At 54.7% G+C, this 22,373-nt stretch overlaps 8 protein-coding genes across 8 annotated transcripts; 5 read left to right on the top strand and 3 right to left on the bottom strand.

Annotated features, from left to right (window-relative positions):
* Positions 1–3,389: 3,389 nt before the first annotated feature.
* Positions 3,390–4,762, bottom strand: PHYSODRAFT_316491 (hypothetical protein; the record flags this gene model as incomplete). The annotated part of the gene is given in 6 exon segments (XM_009532209.1): positions 3,390–3,434; positions 3,479–3,547; positions 3,567–3,679; positions 3,815–3,929; positions 4,037–4,309; positions 4,388–4,762. The coding sequence occupies 6 exon segments, from the start codon at positions 4,760–4,762 to the stop codon at positions 3,390–3,392; spliced, it is 990 nt and encodes a 329-aa protein (XP_009530504.1).
* A 1,015-nt stretch (positions 4,763–5,777) lies between these two features.
* Positions 5,778–6,602, top strand: PHYSODRAFT_302834 (hypothetical protein; the record flags this gene model as incomplete). Its single annotated transcript, XM_009532210.1, has 1 exon — positions 5,778–6,602. One exon carries the CDS (start codon positions 5,778–5,780, stop codon positions 6,600–6,602), a length of 825 nt encoding a protein of 274 aa, XP_009530505.1.
* A 1,136-nt stretch (positions 6,603–7,738) lies between these two features.
* Positions 7,739–9,367, top strand: PHYSODRAFT_302835 (hypothetical protein; the record flags this gene model as incomplete). The annotated part of the gene is made up of 1 exon (XM_009532211.1): positions 7,739–9,367. One exon carries the CDS (start codon positions 7,739–7,741, stop codon positions 9,365–9,367), a length of 1,629 nt encoding a protein of 542 aa, XP_009530506.1.
* Positions 9,368–10,805: 1,438 nt separating this feature from the next.
* Positions 10,806–11,487, top strand: PHYSODRAFT_302836 (hypothetical protein; the record flags this gene model as incomplete). The annotated part of the gene is made up of 2 exons (XM_009532212.1): positions 10,806–10,926; positions 11,009–11,487. The coding sequence occupies 2 exons, from the start codon at positions 10,806–10,808 to the stop codon at positions 11,485–11,487; spliced, it is 600 nt and encodes a 199-aa protein (XP_009530507.1).
* Positions 11,488–11,898: 411 nt separating this feature from the next.
* On the bottom strand, positions 11,899–12,205 carry PHYSODRAFT_514215 (hypothetical protein; the record flags this gene model as incomplete). Its single annotated transcript, XM_009532213.1, has 2 exons — positions 11,899–11,949; positions 12,062–12,205. The coding sequence occupies 2 exons, from the start codon at positions 12,203–12,205 to the stop codon at positions 11,899–11,901; spliced, it is 195 nt and encodes a 64-aa protein (XP_009530508.1).
* Positions 12,206–12,474: 269 nt separating this feature from the next.
* PHYSODRAFT_354933 (hypothetical protein) lies at positions 12,475–13,255 on the top strand. Its single transcript, XM_009532214.1, has 2 exons — positions 12,475–12,677; positions 12,774–13,255. Exons 1-2 carry the CDS (start codon positions 12,536–12,538, stop codon positions 13,082–13,084), a joined length of 453 nt encoding a protein of 150 aa, XP_009530509.1. The 5' UTR covers positions 12,475–12,535; the 3' UTR covers positions 13,085–13,255.
* A 586-nt stretch (positions 13,256–13,841) lies between these two features.
* Positions 13,842–16,428, top strand: PHYSODRAFT_513215 (hypothetical protein; the record flags this gene model as incomplete). Its single annotated transcript, XM_009532215.1, has 3 exons — positions 13,842–14,329; positions 14,406–15,239; positions 15,345–16,428. 3 exons carry the CDS (start codon positions 13,842–13,844, stop codon positions 16,426–16,428), a joined length of 2,406 nt encoding a protein of 801 aa, XP_009530510.1.
* Positions 16,429–16,684: 256 nt separating this feature from the next.
* PHYSODRAFT_302839 (hypothetical protein) lies at positions 16,685–17,014 on the bottom strand (the record flags this gene model as incomplete). Its single annotated transcript, XM_009532216.1, has 1 exon — positions 16,685–17,014. The coding sequence occupies one exon, from the start codon at positions 17,012–17,014 to the stop codon at positions 16,685–16,687; it is 330 nt and encodes a 109-aa protein (XP_009530511.1).
* Between the last annotated feature and the right edge of the window lie 5,359 nt (positions 17,015–22,373).

Raw genomic sequence — 22,373 nt, forward strand, 5'->3', positions numbered from 1 at the left:
ACTACAATCCCCTCCCAAGCCATGTTCACTCAAAAGCTCTCTGGGAAGTCTCTTAGGTTGCACTGCCACCATAGAGATATAAGCTAACATGCGGCCAACTGACCACAGTTCATGCCAACAAAGTATCTTGTTTAGCTTGCATAACTATATACAACGTCAACGACTTAAGCACCTACGTGGTTACTTAGTCTCAGACATGACTCTAGCACACACTGTGTAGTCTAGTCGCGATGCTATCCAGCAGCTCGGCTGCTAGTGCACTGCACTGCCGCCAAATCACGCTTTCAGCAAATTGTAGTACGTCGTGAGCTTTTCATCCTTTGCTCTATCGACGTAGGCGTCAACTAACACCTTTACGTCTTGATGCATGACCTTCAAAGGCTCCCAGGAGTCCTCAATAGCCTCAAGACCTTCCCAGCTGATGGCCAGCTGATAGTCGTGCATGTCTTCATTCCAACGGTGCTGGTGAATAGCCTCCACCTTTAGCACGATGCCCTGGGCTGCGATATGCTCACGCAGCTCTTCAGTCACCTCCAGATCGCACTCTGCGAAGAACTTCAACCGGGAGGCATGCACGTTGCTCTCCCTCCCGGTGACGAGATGCTTGACTGTGAACGAATGGGCGTTGCACTTCGTCACGACGTAAGGGCCGACCCACGTCACGAGGAGTTTGTTCTGGTTCTTTTCATCTACGCGAGATCTCAGCACATAGTCTCCGATAGAAAAGTTCACCATCTGATAGCCTTCGGCACGTTTCTTGTTCAACAACGTCCGCCGTTCACGTTGGTCTGTCACCTCTTGATGCATCTTCTCAATGCTGCTCCTCAATGCTGCCAAAGACTCCTCCATGGTCTGCATCGAGGTGTCCACACTGATAGGAGCATAACCAGGGACGAAAATGGTCGATATCGGACTTGGGCATGGCAGCCCTGTGAAGACTTCAATAGGAGCTCTTCCTGCCAGCGACGGCACCGGTGAGTGATTGAGATTAGCTTGGACGAGCGGGATTAGATGAACCTAGTCTTGGTATGAGAGTGAGTACTATAGTATCATTGCTCGCAGCACCTGCAAAACATCGCGGTTCACGCGCTCTACAGAGCCGTTCAACCACGGGCTGTATGCCACGACGAACTCCTGCTTCGCCTTCATGAACTTGCTAAGTAGAGCCAACACCTGGTTCTTGAAATGCGTAGCGTTGTCACTGACCCATGTTTTGGGCATTCCGTAGCGACTGTGCCCCACATCATTGCCTCTGCAGCTGCTGGACCGATCGACGCATCGCAAGGTATGAGCTCACAAAAATGGCTGAAGTTGTCTTTGATAATCAGCAGGTACTTGCTTGTTCCGAAACTCTCCCCTAGAAAAAGAAAATCCCAGTTGATAGCTCCATTGCGAACGTCCGAGCGAAAACAAGGTCCCCATGGACGTGGTATAACTCCTCCACCCTTTACATGATGGCAGAGCAGGCAGCTCTTCAGGAACCGCCGAGCCCTTTGCGCCATCTCCTTGAATTTAAAGATTCGCTTGATATGGTTTAGCATCACTGCCTCACCTCGATGACCTTGAGGACCGCAGTGTGACACGATAACCAGTCTCTGGATGAGGCCACTTGCTCCTTCCGGCACCCAGATCTTGCCGTCGGATCGGTACACTCCATCGTCGCCTTGCGTGCAGGCCTCTGGTCTGTCTTGTAGATGAGCTTTTTGCGTGGCGGCAATCTCGTTTAGTGTTGGCCAGACGAACGAGTCTTTGTCAAGTGGTCTCAACAATGGTCGTTTTTCTGCCTGCGTCTGCATGCGCGTCACTCGCTTGAACCTCATCACTGATGTAGGCGGCGCACCACCCCAGCGAGAAACTAAATCAGCCCAGACGTTCTGCTCACCCTCTATATGTGCGATAGTGTAGCGATACTCGTCAATTTGAGTGACCATCGAAGCAATTTCCCTCGTACATGCTTCTTCGTTTCCGGGTGTGGTACAAACATGTAAATCAAATTGCGATGGTCGCAAAAGATTTTAAAGCCCCCAGGCCGCAGCAACAGGTAGTTTAAGTCGTCACACGCTGAAACAATTCTTTCTCCGCGACCGACCAGTGTAGCTGCGCGCCTGTAAAGGTCCCTCCTTTGCAGATCAAAAGCTCGTGGTTTTGCTCAGTCACACGCTTTGCGTCATCCCAGCTCTCCACTTGAGTCAAAATGGCCGACCATCCAACATCCGACGCATCACAAACTAATGCGAAGGTTGCGCTGTCTTTCGGATGGGCTAGCGTTGATGAGTTCGCCAACAGCTTCTTTACATTGTCGAAACTCACGAGCTCCGACTCGTTCAGCTGCAGCGCAATACCAACCGCGACTCGCTTGGTCTTTCGTTTTCCCTCGAGCGCTCGATCCAAGCATTGCTGTAGTGGCTGTATAGTTCGGGCGTAGTCGATCAAACTATCGCGCATCCAATTAGATGCACAGATAAATTGCTGTAGTTCACCTGCCGTGGACGGTGGAGGCATGTTCGACAGAGCATTGATCCGTCTGGGATCATGCGTGATGCCGTTCTCTGAAATTACTTTGCCGCACCAGGTCACTGACTGCTGGTACAAACAAGTCTTCATTACACTGAACTTCAACCCATAGTGATCCATAGTGTCAAACAAAGTCTCCAGTGCCGCCAGATATTCCTCGATGGTGTCTGCAAACAGGAGCAGATCATCAATCCAGATCAGCAGAGACTTGTAGACCAGCTCAGCAAAGCATTTCTCCATTGTAGCCTGAAAATGCAAGGCCGCATCGCAACTACCCTGAGGTACTCGAGTTGGTGTGAAGACGCCCTCGTCGGTCGCGCAGGATAGCATCTCTTGACTCGACTCAGCCAGCGGTAGTTGCCAAAATCTCTTAATGAAATCGAAAAGTCCATAGTGCTTCTTGTGCCTGGCATGTTGCAGCTTTGCATCGAGATTTGGCATGACTCCGGCGATAGGCTCAGTCAAAGCGTTCAAAGGCTTGTAGTCGCTTGTCTGTCGAAAATCCTCCGTTCCCGGCTTTCTCACTGGTAGCGCAGGACACGCCCATCGACTGGCCTGGTTCCGGTATACCCAACCCAGCTTCACAAGCTTGTCGTTGAACTCTCTCATGAACTTGCTTTGGGCTGGTGAGTATTTCCTTGGCTTACATCTGTACGGCTTTGCACCCTTCTTCAATCGAATCTCGTAAGCCGGTAGGGTCATTCCGGAGATCGATGCGCCAAATGTCGTGTTTCCTCACTAATTCTTCCAAGTGATGCCGATATGCTACGGGGAAACCCGCTTTTACCGCATCGTCAACCAATTTGATCAACTGCTCCATGATCTCTGCCAGATCTGGATGCTCAGTTCTTTTATCGTCAACGCTGTCGTATGGATCACAGTCGTCGTTGACTTGAGGTTGTGCAAGTTGCTCCAGCAACCTGTCCACATCAATTCCCAATGACTTCAACAAGTCCTTACCCACGATAAATTCATCATCATCATCTTCAATTAGCAGACACTCGACAGGTTTCTGGTGTTCAACGATGCCAGCCTGTGCCAATTTGGATGACCAGGTCTACAGCTTTCACAGCCTCGACCCAATGCCCCCCAACTGCACGGCCCTTGATCGGTTTTTCCCGTTTCCTTATCGAGATCTCTTTCCCCATTACTGCGTTGAGCTCTGCTAGCGTCTTGACGTTGATGAGACACCGGCTCGACCCAGTATCTGCGCAGTAAGGCTTTCGGAGGACACCATTCAGCAGAACGGTGCCCGCCTTATTTCAGTTTTCCTCGCGAAGTCGCTTCATGTTCACATCGCTGGACGCTTTGTCCTTGTTCTTGTAGAACTGCTTCGGCAAGTCTCGCTTCTCAGCGTCACTGGCTTCAGGGCACTTAGAAAGCCAATGAGGTCCTCCGCATTTTAGGCATCCTTTCTTCGGTGCGGTAGCAGTAGGTTTTCCTTTTGCCTCCGGACGTGGTTGATTTCGCGCAGGAGCACCTTCTTTCTTGCGCGAGTCATGGTTTTTCGCTGTCCGTGCACGCCAGACTCGGCTCTGAGCTTGGCCTTCTTTCCGCCGCGCTCGTGTGTCTGACGTGGCGTTTGAACATCATCCGAGGCCCTCTTCTTCTTTGATCGCCGAAAGTCTCGGTTCTGCTCAAGTGCCTTGGCCAGTATCACATCGTGCAACTTGCACTCATCCGTCTTGGCTCCAGGCGATTGGTACCGCAAGGCGTTTTTCACCTCCTCCTTCAATCCTTCCGGGGTAATCGAGTTGACCAGCAAACTGCATTTTTCTTTCCGCCCGGTTTCCGACTCAAAACAGGCATGCAGGCCGTGTTCTTCAATTATGCGCTCGCAGGAGATGAAATATTGCAGCACTCGCTCGCTAACGTCACTCTCCTTCAGGTTGAAATGCAACTGTTTCTTGAACAGAGCTTGCACGTCGGGCAGAGTGTGGTTCTTCACGGAGTTGATAATGTTGTCGATCTCGCTACGCAGTCTGTCGTCATCGACTTCAGTCACTGCAACTTGCCACCGGAGCCGACGCCATGTCTCTAGCAGCTTCCGATCGAAAGAATCCTTCACGGATCTCGTCACCGCAGCGTAGTCCTCTCCCGAGGTCTGGCAGCGCGCTCTCATGATGTCTTCATAGACCTTCCGTTCCTTGCGCCACTGGACAAGGGCGGCGTGCGAGGTCGACGTGATTTCAGGGGCCAGCACCGGCGTGAAGATTGGGTGAGCACCATCGTACTCTCGTTCCTTCATCGGGATCTTCTCCTTGCTGGGTCCTGGCTCCATCTTCTTCAGTGAAACGAATCCCACTAAAGTCGACTTTGTAACGCGTTCCGCTTAAGAAAATAACTTGAACACTGTGATAGGGAAGCTGGCACTTCCTAAAGTGTTGATCGCCGAGTAGATTCAAAAGTGGGGAATCATAGCATGCTTGCCCCAGCGCTCATGCCTGTCAGTGTCTACTTCTAGATTTCTGCTCTTCTACGGATTGTTCTCTTCTACAGATAGTTCTCCCCAACTCCTAGTTGACTCTTCACGTAGTCCATGCCAGCTGGGGTAATGCACTGCAAGACCCCAATGTGTGTGAGCATGGCTTGAATAACCACCTCACACTACATGTGGCTGTACATATCGTCGGGGGTTAACGTTGCACTCCGCGCTAGCTCTGACAATACAGGTTACTTTTGCGCGGTTGGTCAGCCTAAGGTTCAGCATAAATTTCTGGAGATTAATCTACAAAAGTTCAGTTCCATACCAGACCTTACTCAGGACAGGCTAACTCATAAATTAAAAAATGGTTTGCACCCGATTAACTACTGGTGAGGACCTTGCAAGACGTTTGGGTCTGACTGAACACTGGTCCTTTCCGTGGGTATTTATCAGCTCACTTGTAGGTTGCACAAGAAATACCAATAGCAATCGACCAGTGCCTGAGGGTCACCCATCGGCACGTTCACTTATCATTTCTCCTCGCTGCCCGCATGTAAGGTTCTGGTTGTGCTTGTTGTGTTGCGAGTAAAATGGAAACTGAATTGATGTCTTTGTCTGTTTGCTGCTATCCATCTACCCGAGGGCGCCCTCATGGCGCTCGGTCCTAAACATGAAGTGGTTGGCTGAGGCGTGCCGGAGCAGGAGCTTGCGCAACCGGTGAGTATGCAGACGACGACTTGGGCTCTCTGCGTGCGGACTCAACTGATGACGTGGTTGTGTTCTGTTCTTGCACATGCAGATCATTACACCGCACCCGACTCGCCCAGTCCAGCTCAATATGGTGTATCAACCTGCACGAAGTACCACGTACAACTTCGCTGTCAACCGAGGGCTTACACGCGCCAACTACCAGACGGTGAGCACCGAAACATACCGCCCCAGCACCGTGTACGAAAGACCTTACAAAACTCCGATGAACTTCGCGTTCGTTGAGGCATCGCGTCGGCAGAAACGACCCACAACGAAGGCACCGCGCACGACTTCCCACTTTGTTGCTGACAAGAACGACACCGCCACCGCCACCGCTAGCGAGAGCTCACGCGATTTCAGCTTTACAACGGCCGGCTTCGACGATGACGCGTATCCCACGATGATTTCGTATCCTGTGGCCCCAGAAGACTATTGTGATTGCATCACAATCCCCGACGACACCGACTTTGCCGTGGATATCTGCACGGACGACGTGAAGTGGGGGGCGAGTACTCGGACGGCACTTGTAACGAGGTGCAGTTCAGTATCGACACGATGTACGAGAGTTGCACCCCAGCGGACTCTGTTGAAGACCTCGACTGGTACGCTTACTGCGCAATCGACTTCGACTATTCACTGGAAGACACGTCTTCGTCTAGTGTCGAGTCAAGTGCAGAGGACACTTTCCAGAGCTCCTGCCGGCTCAGATGAAGCCATTGCCTCGATATCAAGTGTTGATCAGTCAATGACTATTACGTCTGGGGAGGGCTCGGCGTCGGAGGAAGAAACGATAACAGACCAGGACCAGGGTGCGTCCTCGAGCCCACCGCGGTCGAAGAATCGGCTCCAGCTGCGTCCGCAGCTCAAGCGTCTGCAGCCAACACGCAGCGATCGATTCTTGAGCGAATGCTAACACTCGCTTTGGTGCTGGCTCTCTCGCTTCAGTAGATGGTCTTCGTAGTCGGTGGCATTCATGTTTAGAACATATATCGACGTATATTGAAGTGAGTGTGTGTGATTTTCTTTCTTTCTTAACACACAATGGGTATTTTGAGAGGAGACGAAGGCGAGGCTGAAAATGGGTTTTCCCCGCCGAACGGCTCCGTATGGATGCGGCATCCGGCGGGGGTTTTCCCACGCTAGGTAGGATAGTTAGTGGAGCAGCGCCATTCGTGTTCTTGAGGCGTGACCATCAAGTGCCGGCTCCGTCAACGACATCATCGCCGCGGTCACGCGCTCGACCCACCTCACCGCTCCCTGGGCTGGCTTCTCCAGCCCCAGTTTCGGACCGACGCCGCGACCGAAGCTTCACGTTGCGACGATCCTCGACTCGGCCCTCCGAGGCCGAGTCTTTAATGCGAATGGACTGCTCCTCTTTGCCCCATGATCTTGACGAGCGGAGAATCCAGTATTGCACCCATTCTCATGAAGGACGTAAGATGATCGAGCACAGATTTTGATTGATGCATTCGCTTCGCCCTCGACGAAGACGCTCGACTTCGAAATACTTCAGAAGAACACAAGATGGCGGAGTGGGGTTTCCTGGAGCACTGGCGCGTGGTACTGCACAACAGCGCATCCACTGAATTCACTGCATCGACTGGAACTGCTGAAAACAACGACACTGCCGACCCGATTCTTCACGTGTCAATCTCTTTCGCGGAAACTTATTTATCGGGACAGCAAAAGTATTGCGTTGAGGCTTCTCGTAGACGAGAGAAACCAGCTGGATGCGAGTCGGCTACGCCAGCTTCGAGAGGCTATGGAGCTGTTCACGCTTCTTTCGATGGTGAACAATAAAGCATTCCAAGAGTTAATGCCTCCATCGACCGAGACGCAGCCGCCGATGACCAGAGAAAAGCGGATACAACTACCGAAATGGGGGGACTCATCCACCTAACGACGCCGCTGCAGCGCAGGCTCCAGTCACGTGGGGGGCTTTGCTGGGGTTTCCGGAAGACCCTTGGGAGTATTCACTTGAGTTTAAGGAAGCTATCACGAGGCTTAAAGCGATGGGGCTCGACGAATCAACGAGCAAGTACCTCTCGAATGGGCTTTCAACTTACTGGTACTATCAACACTGCCGGAGGGGAAATCAGACTGGCCCAACTGCATACAACAAAGGTAAATGGCTTCCAGAATCCTGTCCCATTCGCCGATCCAATTCGGGGTCAACTTGGAAGGCTATTTGATACCGTTGTTCCTCCGATTGTGCAGATGTGTGGTAAAACTGGCCCTAATTGCGCTGCACTCTTTGTCACTGATCCATGTGAGAGTGTGTGGGCCACGATACGGGATTGGGATCATTCCTGGGCTCCTGAGCTAACAGTAGCGCTGGCTAGGACACCCATATCGAGGCTTAACCTGAACGTTGGGCACACCTGGTTGCACTCACGGCAAGCCAGGATGGATACCGGGTTTCTTCTCAGTACCTTGATCTGTGGCCGCCCCCTGTGCGCTGTGGACGGACGAAGCGCCGATATACTTCCCGATACCGTTCAACTGGAATACGGCGACCTGAACTTGTCCGGCTTCTGGGTCACTGACAGCGAAATGTTTGTTGCAATCGGCTCGGCGGTCGCAGAGGCGTCTGCGGGGGCGCATCTGTCAAGGCTCGGCATAAATTCAAGGTTTGGACGGTGGACCTGGTTGATTTACGCACTCTGTTGTGGATCCTCGCACGCGTCTGTATCCTCGGCAGCCATTTCGCAGGGTCCAACAATGACGCAGTCTGCCATTTTGGCCATTTCCGCGGTGCTGCGAGCCAATTTTCCTCAACCAATACTGGAATCGGATGACAGCGGTTGCCACAAGTATGGTTTCGTCGACATTCAAGGGGGAAGTGAGCTGCAACTCTGTGACGTTCGTGAGTACGAAGAAAACGAATTAATTGTGTCACGGGCATGCCACTGTCGAGCCCTTCACGACCCGCTTGACGGTGAGTGGGTTACAGTCATCGTGCCTGGATACGGAGTTTGCAAGGCGAAACTTGGCGAAGGTATCCGATTCACTCCGGATTCAGATAATCCAGCCTTCCCAGTGAAACGATTGTGCGGATCTCTGGAGATAAGCCGCGTCAGATTCGAGACCGCTGCAGTGTTGATGGATCTGCTGACGTTGGTCACTAGTGGCCTTCGCAGATTAACACTGTTTGCCCCCGATGACGACGCCACAGCCGCGATTCAAATCGACCTTTGTGTATTTTCAACCGCGTGTCCAGAACTCCGACATCTTTCTGTCACGCACTTTGATGTGGTAGTGTCGGCCCATAACGTGTCCCTACGTCGCTGGCCCGTCAAGACGATATTCTTACAATGGTGGCAAGAACGCAGGAGCACGTTGTCCGACGTGACGCGGTGCTTGAAGAATACTGAACTACGAATGACTCGCGAACTTACCAGCCTGGAAGTAAGACCCAGTTCACTGGTCGATCCGGACGAAGTCAAGGAGTTAAATAGCCGCGACGGCGAGTTCCTGCCTGTCGCGAAGGAGAAGCTCCCTGCCGAGTCGAAAGCTGCCTTGATGAGTGTCGCCACAAGCGCAACCAGTGCCGCGTTGAATCGCCTCATGGACGCAAATATCCTGAGCCTCATCTTTGTGTTTGCCTCAACTCCGGCGCAGCGCTCGGTCCATTGTTGGACCGATGAGGACTATGAGTCGGACCCAGACGATTGGTAACGCATTGATATAAAGTTTTCCTGGATAATTTTACCAGATTGTGTGGAGAATATTGGTGTAGTAAGCTACAACTAATCGTTTTTTGCTAATGCGTTTAATGGATGCAGCTTTCACACACCTTCATCTTCTATTTGTCACATAGATATCGATGTTTGTCGATGGTTGTGACGGGTACGACACGGTCTTGTAATGACTGAAGTCGCCCCTGTTCGCCACATTCAGTTTCAAATACAACACGCGATGGAGAAATGGGGTTTCTTGGAGCCTTGGCGAATTGTACTACGCGAAAGTATCACGACCGAAATCACTGGGGCGCTATCGCTGTTCACTCGGATAGAAGCAACGCGGGCTGACAAAAAGATTAACCCGGTCCTCCATGTGTCAATTTCCTTCGCGGAAAACTATTTAACGCCGAAAACGATTTGCTTGAAGCTTCCAGTTGGGGATCGAAGCGTCGATGAAAAAAAGCGTCTCGAATGGGCTCTCAATCCGATGAGCTTGAGGGTATTGGTGTCTAGCAGGTGAATCGGCTTCGAGGCGCTTAATGCGCCCCCAACGACACTCATCATGCAGGGAACATCTCCTTCATGAGCGGTAAGAACTCGTCGTCGTGAGTCTGTAACTCAATTACCTCTTTCCCGTCAGCGAAGAAAAGGTCATCGTACGATGGATTTACTTCCAGTTTAAGAAGTTGGCGAGCCATTCGTAGCGCTGGGTTGGTCGTGGAGCTCAGCGGGCGGCCACAGATCAACGAGTTGAGCGTGAATCCGACATTCATCGCTCGGTCTCGCCAGTACCTCGCACCGCTCTCAAAGCTCAGTGTGAACCAGGAGATTGGAGTCCGAGCCAGCGCCGTAGTAAATTCGGGGACGGTCTGATGATCCCAATATCATATCCCTGCGTCCACGATCTTGCATAGCTCAGTTGGTATACCCGGTGACTCCGATGGAGTAGTAACCAGCGAAGTGCAACCCTGAGTAGCACAAGTCTGCGCTACAGGAGGAGCAATGGCGTCGAATAGTTTTCGAAATTGACCCCGAAGTGGGTTAGATGGATCGTCCGATTTTACAGCCGTGTGGTCGCCACTTACGTTTACTGCCTCCAGTGTGCATTTCCAGCTTCATATTCGCCTCAACTCCAGCGCAGCGAGTGGCCAAGTGCTGGACCGCAGCGGACTACGAGTCGGAGTAAATAAGTGAGTAACAGTAAGTACAGCTGCACTTCAACATGTCCAATACAAACCTCAAGTTTTTCCCATCCCATTATCATCCAATCACAAAACGGTATCTCTCTTCTGATTCGCTGAAAATCGGACCAATTGGACGCCAACCATCGGTTGGCTGAACGGAGCTCCTCGCCTCTCTCACCTCCTGCACGTCAATTGAAAGTCCGGTCGGTCGGCCCAGCAGCAGCAGCACTAGAGCTAGAGCTAGAGATCATGTCGTTTCGGGGAGGACGCGGAGGCGCTCGCGGAGGACGCAGCGGACGTGGAGGCGGCCGTGGCGGAGGCCGCGGCGGCGGCTTCCGCGAGCCCGAGGGCCCGCCGGCTTTCGTCGTCGGTGCGTACGCAGCTCAACTGATTGACACATAGGTAGATATCTGTAGACTGACGCGTTGTTGCTGTTGTGATTGCGGCTGCAGAGCTGGGCTCCTTCATGCACGCGTGCGAGAACGAGATGGTGTACAAGAGCACGAACGACAAGGTGCCGTACTTCAACGCCGGCGCCTTCCTGGAGAACAAGACGCGCATCGGCAAGGTGGACGAGATCCTCGGCTCCATCAACGAGGTCATGTTCACGGTGAAGCCCGACACGGGCGTGTCGGCCTCGTCCTTCCAGACTGGCGACAAGGTCTTCATCAGCCCCGACAAGCTGCTGCCGCTCGCCCGGTTCACCGAGAAGCCCGGCAAGAAGCCTGCTGGTGCCGGTGGCCGCGGCGGCCGTGGCGGTGCTCGCGGTGGACGTGGTGGCGGTCGCGGCGGCGGCCGTGGCGGATTTGGTGGACGTGGCGGAGGCCGCGGCGGGTTTGGCGGACGTGGCGGCGGCCGTGGTGGCTTCGGCGGCCGTGGTGGAGGCCGTGGCGGCTTCAGCGGACGCGGTGGCGGCCGTGGACGCTATTAGAGACTCTGTCGCCCGCTTAGCCTCCAAAGTAGATTATTGTAACTTCACTGGGAAAAAAGCAAAACAAAAAACACGGTTGCATGTTCCAGCGTTCGAGGTGTCAAGGAGTCGAGTCGATGTGGAGTGGTGACTGCAGAGCAGTATGTAGTGCAGGCGCCTGTATCGCGTCGCGTGACGAGCCCGTAACAACTCAGCAGGAAATCTGCAATGCAAAATGCTAAGTGCGTGTGCTGTTGTATCTTGCAGCATGACACCACCGCCCACCTCCTCAATCTCAACAGCAACTCCCACGCACAACACTCGCAACTCAAAAATGCTGTCAGGAGACCAAACAGCGATATATACTTAGCGTCATAGCCCACTGCGTCTCGGCCGTCAGCTCCAAGTGCCCGTTCCCGTTAGTCCCGCAGTCTAGATCCGCTCCAGACACTCGAACTGCACAATGCTGTTGCCTCGAATCACCTGGTCACAACCCGGCAGCAACATAGCAAACATAGCAGAAAGATTAGCAACGACCTTCACTCACCCACCCACCTACAGTCATTTTACCCCAGTAACTACGGGGCCTCCTTACCACCATGCCGATGCGGTTGGACTCGGTGGCCGAGACCTCCTCGACCGTCTCGTCCAGCGTGACGTTCATGAACTGGTCGAAGCCGCGCAGCACGCCCGACACCTTGCGGTTGCCGTTGAGCTTGAGGCTCAGGCGCTTGTCCATGTATCGCTTGAGGTCGGGGCCCGCCGTCTTCACCATGGCTGCTCCTGCTTCAGCTGCTTCAGTCCACTTGCTTTCGGTCTCCCGCCCGGATATGAGCGAGCGGTTACGCACACGACGCGCACACCAAAGTGGTGTGGCGCACGCCACTCTCTTAACACTCGCTTTCACTATGGTCCGTCCTCTTTATGCGACATGTGGCCAACCTTCTCGAAGCCGCCCCCCGCGTACGTAACCCCCGCCGAGCCTCACTTCCTAAAACCCCGCGAGCCACGCAAGCAGCTACAAGCCCAAGGCGCAGGACCCACCACTAAAGACTCACACAGAGCAACCATGAGCAAGTCGAGCGGCTTCTCGCAGGGACAGGACTGGGAATCGGCCGGCTGGGGCAGCCGCGCGCCGCCCCGCGGTGCCGCCAAGCAGCAGGCGCTCAACAGCGCCCGTCGCGCAGGCACCGTCGTCACGGAGGCCAAGTGTACGTGGATCTTGGCTCTCTCACACTTTATACTCCTCTGTGGGTGATTCCGTAATCGTACCTGGAAGAGCTGACGGGTTTTATTAATTTAAACAGACAACGCCGGCACCAACAAGGGCGCGCACAGCGCTGCGAACGTCAACATGCGCAAGCTGGAGGAGGACACGGACAACTTCAAGCACGACGCCGTCGACCGCAGCCTCTCGCAGGCGCTCATGAAGGCGCGCATGGCCAAGAAGATGAACCAGAAGCAGCTGGGCACGCTCATCAACGAGAAGCCGCAGGTCATCGCCGACTACGAGTCGGGCCGCGCCATCCCCAACGGCCAGATCATCTCGAAGCTCAACCGCGCGCTGGGCGTGCAGCTGCCGCGCGGCTCCAAGAAGAAAAAGACGCCCGCCAACTAATTGCAATGACTAGGATAGAGTCGTGCAGTTGGTTGTCAGAGGTCTTGTTAGGCAGCGAGACAGGCAGGCGGACGCACTACAGTAGGTAGTGGGCTCTGCATTTTGTCTGCTGGAGCGTCGTACTATATAGAAAACAAGCAATACAATGAAGGCCGAGTTGGCTCGAAACCTGTGCGGGTGTCCGAGCATTGAAGGCTTGGCAGCGTAGAGCTACAGTGGCTGAGTCACCCCATGCATGGTGATCTCCGCCACGTGGCAGGTGGAAATGGGTACACTTACTTCAACTTGTCTTGTGTAACTGTTCATTGCGGTGCAGCACTTCAGTGGTCGATCGATCATGCGAAGCGACTCGCTGGATCTCTCTCGTAGCTGGCATGGGCTCGTTCGCGCCGGCTAAAAACAGCGGAGCCGTTTGCCGTTTGCTGGTCTCCGGTGCTCCGCTCTCCGAGTTTCCAGCGCCAACGCGAAGCTATGTATTTATACCCAGCCACATAGGTAATGTACGTCGCATGCTGCTGTTGTGTGTCTTCACTCGCTTTCTGCTGGAACGCTGGATGGGAATGTGCTCTTGGGTCGCAAAAAGCATCAATACAGCTGCCATCCATCAACCCGCCGAGCTCAGCCGAGCTGCGGGTCTCTCTTGCACCTCGGATTAGACTAGGCCCAGCGTCGCATTTGAAACGAGCGCTTGCCCCGTAGCTTCAATTCTTCATTTCGCGCCTTGCTCGCCCGTCGCACTCGTTTAGACTAGTTCGGCATGGCGAGTAACAATCCCAGTGCCTGCAACGTGTCGCCATCCCGCGTGGGGTTCCGAAGTGGGCCAACGTCGCCTCCAGCACCGGGAAAAGTTCAGGTTCCGACATACGACAGCGATGGACTCGAAAGCGACGACGAGACTCTGCTCGCATTATCGTCGCTGCCCAAGATGGAGTCAATTCGCGCCCCTCGTCAAGTTAAACCGGCAAATTACCAGCAGGAGCAGCCGATTATCTCCTCGAACGCTGTCTTGGACTTGTCGTCAGACTGTATCGATGTCGTACAACAGGCCATTGATGCTGTAGAAGAAGCGCTTGCGCGGTGCCCCAAGTACGAACGGCGCGAGGCGCTTACCGAGCTGCTGATGCACGCAAAACTGGAACAGGCGAGGAAGGCCACGGCACATAGCGCTGATTGCTACCAGCACGCGAATGTCTGGGCTGCAATGCTGATGCAGGTGCAGGAACTCGGACGCAATTACCCCAAAGAGTACGAAACCTCCACTTGCCTCGCCACCGGAAAAACACAACAGTCTCACAACATGCTTCCTTGTTGCGATGTACAGCCCGCAGGTTCACCAACTCGTGTATCTAGTGCAGCAATGTGTAGCGAGGGGCGAGAAGCACGAAGTTCCTGAGCATGATGAGCACGAAAGCTCCACTCCATACAATCACCAACAGGAGGACAGCGAGCTCGTTGTGGAGGAGGAAACGCATCAGCAAGAGCTTGAGGATGATACCGACTTGTGTGGCAGGATGGGAGAAGCTGCAGTTGATGTTGATGGCGTGCTGGACGATGATGACGGAGATATCGGCTACAGGATCACGGAGGATATCCTGGAGCCCGAATCCAACCAGGCCGAGGACGAAAGCGGTGATGACGACGAATTGAAGCACGACGATGACCGGGATACTAGCTCACACCACGATGACACGGAAATTGAAGAACTGGATGAGCCGGTGAAGCCGTCGAAGCAGTCGAAGAAATATGCAGCAGCGTCCCCCACCTCTCGCCTACGAGTACTTCTCCCGATCTTGACGGCGAACATCATCGTCAAAGGTGTTCAGGTACCCCGCCTTCCCCGCGGGAGTGACGGAGGCTATAGCAGCAGCGACTCCGACAAGTCGGACAGTGCTAGTGTTTCCCCGAGAAAACCAGTCGCCAAGGTAACAGGAAGGAGCTCGCGCCAGAAGTTTCAATTTCGTGAAAAGGAGTTGCTGCAGCTCTTGGAAGACGAAGAGGCCAAGCCAGGCTCGGCCTTGAGCCCCGGTTTGCTTCGACGATTCAGCCCGAACTCAAAAATCACTGGAACAGTACCATTGAGACGAAAGTCGTTCTCAATGAAGCGCAGCCCACTGAAGAGTACTGCATTCGCTGGTTTCGGTCCACTCCCTGTTGTGTCAAGCTCCGAGACGGCAAAGGCAGCCTCGCCAAGTGGGAAGTCAACAAAGCAGCTCTGGGCTGCTCGACGAAAGTCAACAAGCGCTTGCCACATTGCCGCCAGTGCGCAACAAACTCGCCGCAACAGTAAGAGCTTCTCGGTGACCAAACACCAAATCCTTGCCTTTAACAACATCAAGAAGGTGGCAGCAGCTCCCAGGAAAACCTCGTCCGGATCACCCCGATCTCTATCCAAAACAGCATCTCCAGCTTCCCCAGTATCTGGTACCCAAACACAAATGGTTTTGCGCGTTCGTGAGCGTCCCAGTGATGGTGTCCCGGAGCTCGTGATTGCCAAGAAGCCCGTTCGTTTCGTCGTGTGGCATTGGAACGACCGGTGCATTCGAGTCCCGTTCATGAGCGCTGCGAATTTCATGGAGCTTGGGCCAGCACAGCACGGCATCATGCTAAGGCAGCTGCGCTACGTAAAGTCGATGATGCACGAGCTACCGTGGGCTAAGGCTCATTTGCGCTCGCTGTTGTCGCGATACACGGCCAAAGAGGTATCCAAGGAGGAGCTGTACCCACAACTCAATGCTCTCGGTCTCCAGGTGCAACGTGAAATCGGTTCCCGTGCCAAGCAGCACCGTGCGCTCACTGCTCGCAAGCAGCGACTCACAGTCACATTGACACTGGCCACAAGTGTCGTAAACGACACCCTCGTGACGAAGTTCGGGCGACGCGGTCGGCCGCATGCCTCACGTCTGCTGTACGACCCGACCACGCCACTTCAGCTTCGCTGGAGACGTAAACATGGTGAGCGCAGTGTCGAATACCTTGCAGTCGATGAGATAGAAGTCATCGAAGCGCCCGACGCGTCGAGACTGAGCAGTGGAAACGCAGGAACATTCGGTCGCGGAAACAAGAAGGCTGCTGCTGCTGTTGCTGTCGACCCGGAGTCGTGTCTGTCGCTCGTGACACCGTCGCGTTCGCTAGATCTGCAAGTTGCCAGTGCACTGCACTGCGAGTGGCTCGCGAATGCCATCCGCGACATCGTATCCTTCGCGCAGCAGTACAAGGCTGCCAAGACTGGCGCGAGCTCCAGCGACGAAGGCAGCTCCAGCGACTCCATGCCCGGCACCACCGCCATCGCCATCGCAAGACGGCCGCGACAGCTTCCCTTGTCACGCAACGTCATGCTCTACTAAGACGTTATCCACCCAGTACATGTAGAACATACCCCTAGGTAGCACACATTCAAGACACGAGTGCAGCGTAGGCTCCCTAGCAACATCACCATAGCAACCAGCACATCACAATAGTCCAGCTCATCCTAAACCTCAATAGCAACAGCCCAACCCTCTTCCTAGAATCAGCAGTTGACTGTATTTCGACTGGTAGCACACGCACAGTTTGCGCAGCCTTGCATGCACCCACCACCCACTTACATCTTCTGTGTCTCTCTTATGCCTTCTTCTTGTACTGCGGCTTGGTGCTCTTGGTCAGCAGCCACACGTAGAAGAGCGACATGCCGGCGCTGTAGGCGGCCACGAGACCCGCCGGGAAGAAGGCGCCCGTCGTGTTGAAGCGGTTGCCCATGACGACCGTGAGCGGCGCCGACACGGCCAGCGACACGGCGGGCCAGAGCTTGGACGTCACAGGGCTCTGCGTGTACTCGTTGTAGCTGCAGTAGCCCACGAAGCTGAGGAAGGCGCCCGACAGGCCGCCGGCCACCAGTGACGTGGTGCTGCCGGAGCTCACGAAGCCCACGACGCCGCCGAGGCCCAGCAACATGCCGTACTGCGTGTCCACACCACCGGAACACGCACATAACGAGTCATAGCGAGCGAGTTAGAGCGCAGACAGAGATGCAAAGCGCATGGACGGATAGAGGAAGGGAAGGCGGAGAAAATGAGACTACGCAGAGCGCGCGGACGTACCGGGATCGTGAGGCAGAAGTCGTACATGGTGGAGACTTGACTTGACCTGTGCTCGACGTGCTCGTAAATGAAGCGAGAATGATTGTGAGGCCACTGCGCGAGCCACGATTGGGTGAAATTTCGGCTGGCTTCAACTGGCTCCTATTGGATGATTTTTGATTTGAAGGGAGCCTTGTTTTAGTGACAGAAACGTCTCGAAAGTGTGACGGGTATAGCTGTTGAACTTTTTTAAATTGAAGTTAGTAAGTTGTGGCCTAAAGCTTGTGGGCATGGAACCATTGGTTCTCGAACACCTTATTAAGCCGTACAGATTACCCTGATGCCCGGTACTCCCGCCCCCAAGATCTGGTTCGACGGCACAACCGTCGACCTGATCCGCCGATGGCAAGTGAGGGGACACGATTTCGCCTTTCTCAGCTGCTTTACCACCGGAATCCACATGATCTGGATTCCCCTCTGGATCGCCAGCACGATCATCTTGCGGCTTCGCGTCATCTATCGGTGCAAACGCTTGATCCGTGATCGGCGAAGGCTGGGAGTCCAGCCCCACCTGTTTCCGCTTTGGAGGGCATTCCTCCTCCGATCCGGAAGGTTCACACACCGACTCAACAGGATCCGACCGTGGGTCTGGTGGATCTCCGACGAGGACAGTTGAAGGTGACGACCCCGACTCCTCTGTCACGCGATCACCGTCCTGCAACGGTCTGCCCCCTGATCTAGGAGTATCAACGACGGCCACCCCCGGATCAGGGCTCATTGCCTCCGGTTCGCTTGGTGGATCGGGTGGACCCGTCGATTGATCGATGATCGGGGATACCTTGCGTCTCTGGAGAATGGCTCGGGGCGTTGGATAAATCGGTCGCTCGACGGCAGGTACTGGAGGTCCCGTTGATGCCTCCTGGTTCGTCGGCCGGTCATCTGTCGTGGCTTGAAAGGCTAGATTCTGCCATTCCATGTATCGACGAGATCCGATCGACACATATCCTGGGATCCGGGTATCCGATCTCCAGCCAGCCACATCGCGATCCGTTCATTCCGATGCAAGACGAGGTCTTTGTCGCTGATGTTGGTAACCTGGAGATATCGGATCCTGCCGGGTCATCGGACCACGGTCGGCACCCAGCGATCTCCACGGGTGACCCACAGCTTTTCTCGATCCGTCACCTTCATTCGTAGCGGAAGCTCGATCGAATCCCCGATCGCGATCTGCATTCCCTGATCCACACACACGTGTCGGACATTGTCGTTGTACAGCTGACGCCGTCCGCTAAGCTGGATCTTGACTTCGTCGGGGAGACAGATAGAGCCGTCCGCAAGATCGAGGCGAATCCCCGCCGGAACCATGAAGTCCATACCCAGGATCGCCTCTTGTCCTGATAGATCGCCAACCCAGATATCGAAGAAATACACCAGCGATCCCGCCAGCGTAACCTTGATCCTGGTCCTTCCTTCCGTCATGTACACGCTTTCGCCAATCCCCACACATTCCTGGCTCGGACTCGTGTCGACATAGCACCCCACCTTACGAGCAAAGGCGGTGTCCACGATGGACACATCGGCGCCGGTGTCTAAGAGTAAGATCGACTTCTCATTGTTGATCTTGCCAGTGATCTTGGCCTGACGGAACCACTTACCTGGCGAATGATGTTTCCAGTACCCTCTGGACTCCCCAGGGAGGAGATCGGGCACCACATCGCCAGATCTGCGGTGTTCGCTGACGCGAGGCCGACTTCGATCGCGATCATGCTCCGGGATCTCGGTCGTCACTTCTCCACCAGCTGGCTTGAACCATTCCTCCGGTCTGCGTTGCTTCCAATAGCCCCGCGTTTCTCCAAACTGGAGATCCAAGGGCACTTCGAGACTTAAGTCCTTGGCGGCAAATTTCGCATGCAGATCACATGTATTACCGCGTAGATCAGTCCGTCCACTTACTCGATCTACCGTGTTCTTGTTTACGAATGCATAGATGCAGTACCTAGAACGCTCGGCTCGTACCGGATTCCAACCCGGCGAGCGTCCTAGTTTAACTTCTTCTCGGCGATCGCGGGCAACATGCCAGCGTGCTTCACCGGGTTGAACCATTGACGGATCTGGTTGTAGAATTCCTCCATCGGACACTTGCCCATCTCGTGTAGTTCACCACATCCACGGCACACAAACAGGCAGCGATCCGCCGGATGACCTCTCTTGCCACACTTCTCGCACGTCAAACGTCTCCAACAATCGAGATCGGTGTATTTCCGCGATCCACAGTGTGAGCAGCGGTTTGATCGCTCCGATCCGCCAGGTGAAGATCGCGATCGTGGATCCGATCGAGGTGAGTCATGGTTGATCTGCGCTTGGTTGCCTCGATCCGGCTTCGTCGAGTCGCCCCCCGCGTTGCGAGACTTGTCATCGGCCGACGCTAGGTAAACGCGACGTAGATCACCCTCCGAGTCCGACCCTTCCGATCCTGTGTCCGATCCAGACTCCTGGCTCGCGATCTGAACCGCACGCACTGCCCGCTTGGTTGCAACAGCTGGTGCTGAGGTCGGAACTTTCTGACGATACTTCGATCCAAAGGCGGGTCGCTTCTGTCTACTCTTCGCGCGCTCTCGAGCGCGCAGGACTTCCTCCAGATCTTCCGCGTCCGCAAGCCGGAGTAGGGTGAGCTGATCGGCCAGTTCCGGATCGCCCAGCGTCTCGATAAAGTGTTTGACATGTTCTCGGCGGGCCTTGGAATCCCCGTCCTTGATCTTCAATCTTGCACGTAGAGCCGCCACATTCAGTCGATAGAGGTACTCCAACGGCGATTCATCCGATCTCTTGCGAGAATGATAATACTGCCAAGCGACCGATACTCCCAGGCCACAATACTGGATCTGGAAATTCCGGAGTAGATCGCTCCACTTGTTCCGCGTCGATCGGCCCAGCTGGCGGTACCAGTTCTTCGCCGGGCCCGTCAGTAGATCAGCGAAGGTCAAGCACTTCTCTTCGTCCGTAGCTTGATCTCGCAGGAACGCCGATTTCACCTTGCTGATCCACGATCGGGCGGATCTTCGTCCTGATCCTTGCCACTGAACTCCTTGAGATCGGACATCGCGGAGATTCGCACGCGCTGGATCAAGGAGGACCCAGTGGATCCCGAGGCAGCGGTGGCCACCGCAGCAGGGGCCGAACTCGGTAGATCAATATCGTCCGGATCGTATTCCCACTGGGAGAGATCTTGATCCGGTGATCCGGCTGATTCCGTCTCCACGTCCCGCGATCCAACGTTGTCGTCGACCACTGGAGTAGGTGTTACCACCGTGGCCTGTTGTTCCTTCAGAAATCGAGTCATCGCAGCCTGAAAGTAAGACTCCAATCTGCCATTCGACTCATCTGATCCGGTGGCACTGGTGGTCCGATCGGTCGACTTGGGTTTCTGCTTCCGAGGTCCTGACCGCATGCGTTCCTGACGTTGACTCCGTGATCGCGCGTCCAACATCGCAGATCCTGAAGGGCCGAGGGACATCCGCTGGGGTTCAGACGACGTATCCGATACATGTTCCGCTGCGGAGACATAAGGTGACGACGATCGGTACCCAGTGGACTCCACTCGAGGCGATGACACTGGAGCCGGCGACACTGGATCTGGTACATTCGGGTCCGGACTGTCCGCGATCATGTCGACCAAAGGTCTCAACTTGTCGACCAATGTCTGGATCGCTGTCTGGATCACATCGAGATCTTGATCGAAAAGATCGTTCGCTTCAAAGGCGCCAGCCACGAAGCCGGCTTCCTTCAACAGCCCGAGCAGGTTCTTCACCGCCATCAGCTTGTTATCCGTCACTCGGGGGGCCGAAATCGGGCCCTTCGGGACGTCGATCTGCTCTGGCCGCACGATCACCATGACAGGATCTTGACGCAAGAAGTCTCGCAGTTCCTTCAAGTAATACTGACGATCCAGGTCAGCCTCAGACCAGTCGAGCGCTGACGGTCTGGGATCTTCGTCGTCCAAGCCTGGCGCTCTCAGCTTCTTCCTCACGATCTGGGTCTTGTCCGCGATCGCGTTCAGGTAGCCCGGATCGAGCCTGATCGGCGAGTCAGCGAAAGCGTATCGGTCCGATCCCGCCTTAGTTTGTTTTGTTAGTGAATCTCGGTTCGCACCAGGATCCACCGGGGTCCCCGAAGGGATCTGGGGAGGATGTTGAGGTTTGTCTTCTAGATCTGTCTCCAAATCGCCCTCGATTCCGTCGACAGAAGTCCTCCGAGCACTCTATCGATCCGCGGATCTCGTTTTGTTCAGCAGCGTCTTCGTCGATCCGATATCCGACGACGCCTCTTCCCCTGGTTCTTTCTTCACTTGCGCATCTTCTACGGACTCATGGTGAATCCGGAGTCCCCCAGAGATCCGGACACGCGCACCATTGTGGGGTAGCTGGATCGGCCAAAATCTGGTTAAGGCTTGATCGAGCTTCCCACCAGCGCCCAGACACCGACTAACGGAGGGGGTCCCCCAACGAGCCGTGATCGGCTGAACTTGTTCTCACCTTGTGTACCCGTCGGCGGGCTGGATCCACTCTCTCGGGGCTCCGAAGATGCAGCACTTGGTGAAGATCGAGTGTCTTGACGTGACGCGGGGATAGTTTGTGGAGCAGCGCGGGAATCTTCGCTCTGCGTCCGAGTATACGTTCCGATCGAGGGTTGTTCGCTGCGATCGGTCGGCCTGGAGTCGATCCAAGGCCTGTAGTTGCCTTTCCGGGTGTGTTCCTTCCTTTCCTGGGTTGCTTGCCGCTTCCTATAGCGGGATCGAGGTTGATCGAGAGGAGAAACGATCGCCGGCCAAGCAGTATCCGGTCGATCGGGGTTCGCACACAAGAAATAGATCGCTAGAGTAGGTCAAGCTGGCCAATGTATTAATCCAGTCTTAACCGTACCACTAGCTCACTGTCCAAAGTGTCGATGCTTGCCGAGGCCAATGTAGTTCCTGGGACTTGACGACTTGGGGGACTTGTGCTCTTTGGTGCAAATTCTCTTCTGATTTATGTTTAGCTGGTGTCTCTCTACCGCTACCATCTTATCTACCATCCTACAGCTCAACAACCACTGGATTCTTGTCCCGACTTCGTCCTCCATGTGCATCCCATCGTGGTCGATCCACGATCCCCGATCAAGCCACGATCGACTTATGATCTGTGATCAACCCCCGATCGGCGATCGGCGATCAACTTCCGATCGAAGACTCGTGCCGG

Source organism: Phytophthora sojae, assembly GCF_000149755.1.
Source record: "Phytophthora sojae unplaced genomic scaffold PHYSOscaffold_6, whole genome shotgun sequence".
NCBI lineage: Eukaryota > Oomycota > Peronosporomycetes > Peronosporales > Peronosporaceae > Phytophthora > Phytophthora sojae.

Excerpts from the sequence above, each read along its gene's own strand:
- PHYSODRAFT_354933 (XM_009532214.1), top strand. The coding sequence starts at position 12,536 with ATGAGCAAGTCGAGCGGCTTCTCGCAGGGACAGGACTGGGAATCGGCC. Across the intron at positions 12,678-12,773 it reads CGTCGTCACGGAGGCCAAGT|ACAACGCCGGCACCAACAAG; the intron begins GTACGTGGATCT and ends TAATTTAAACAG.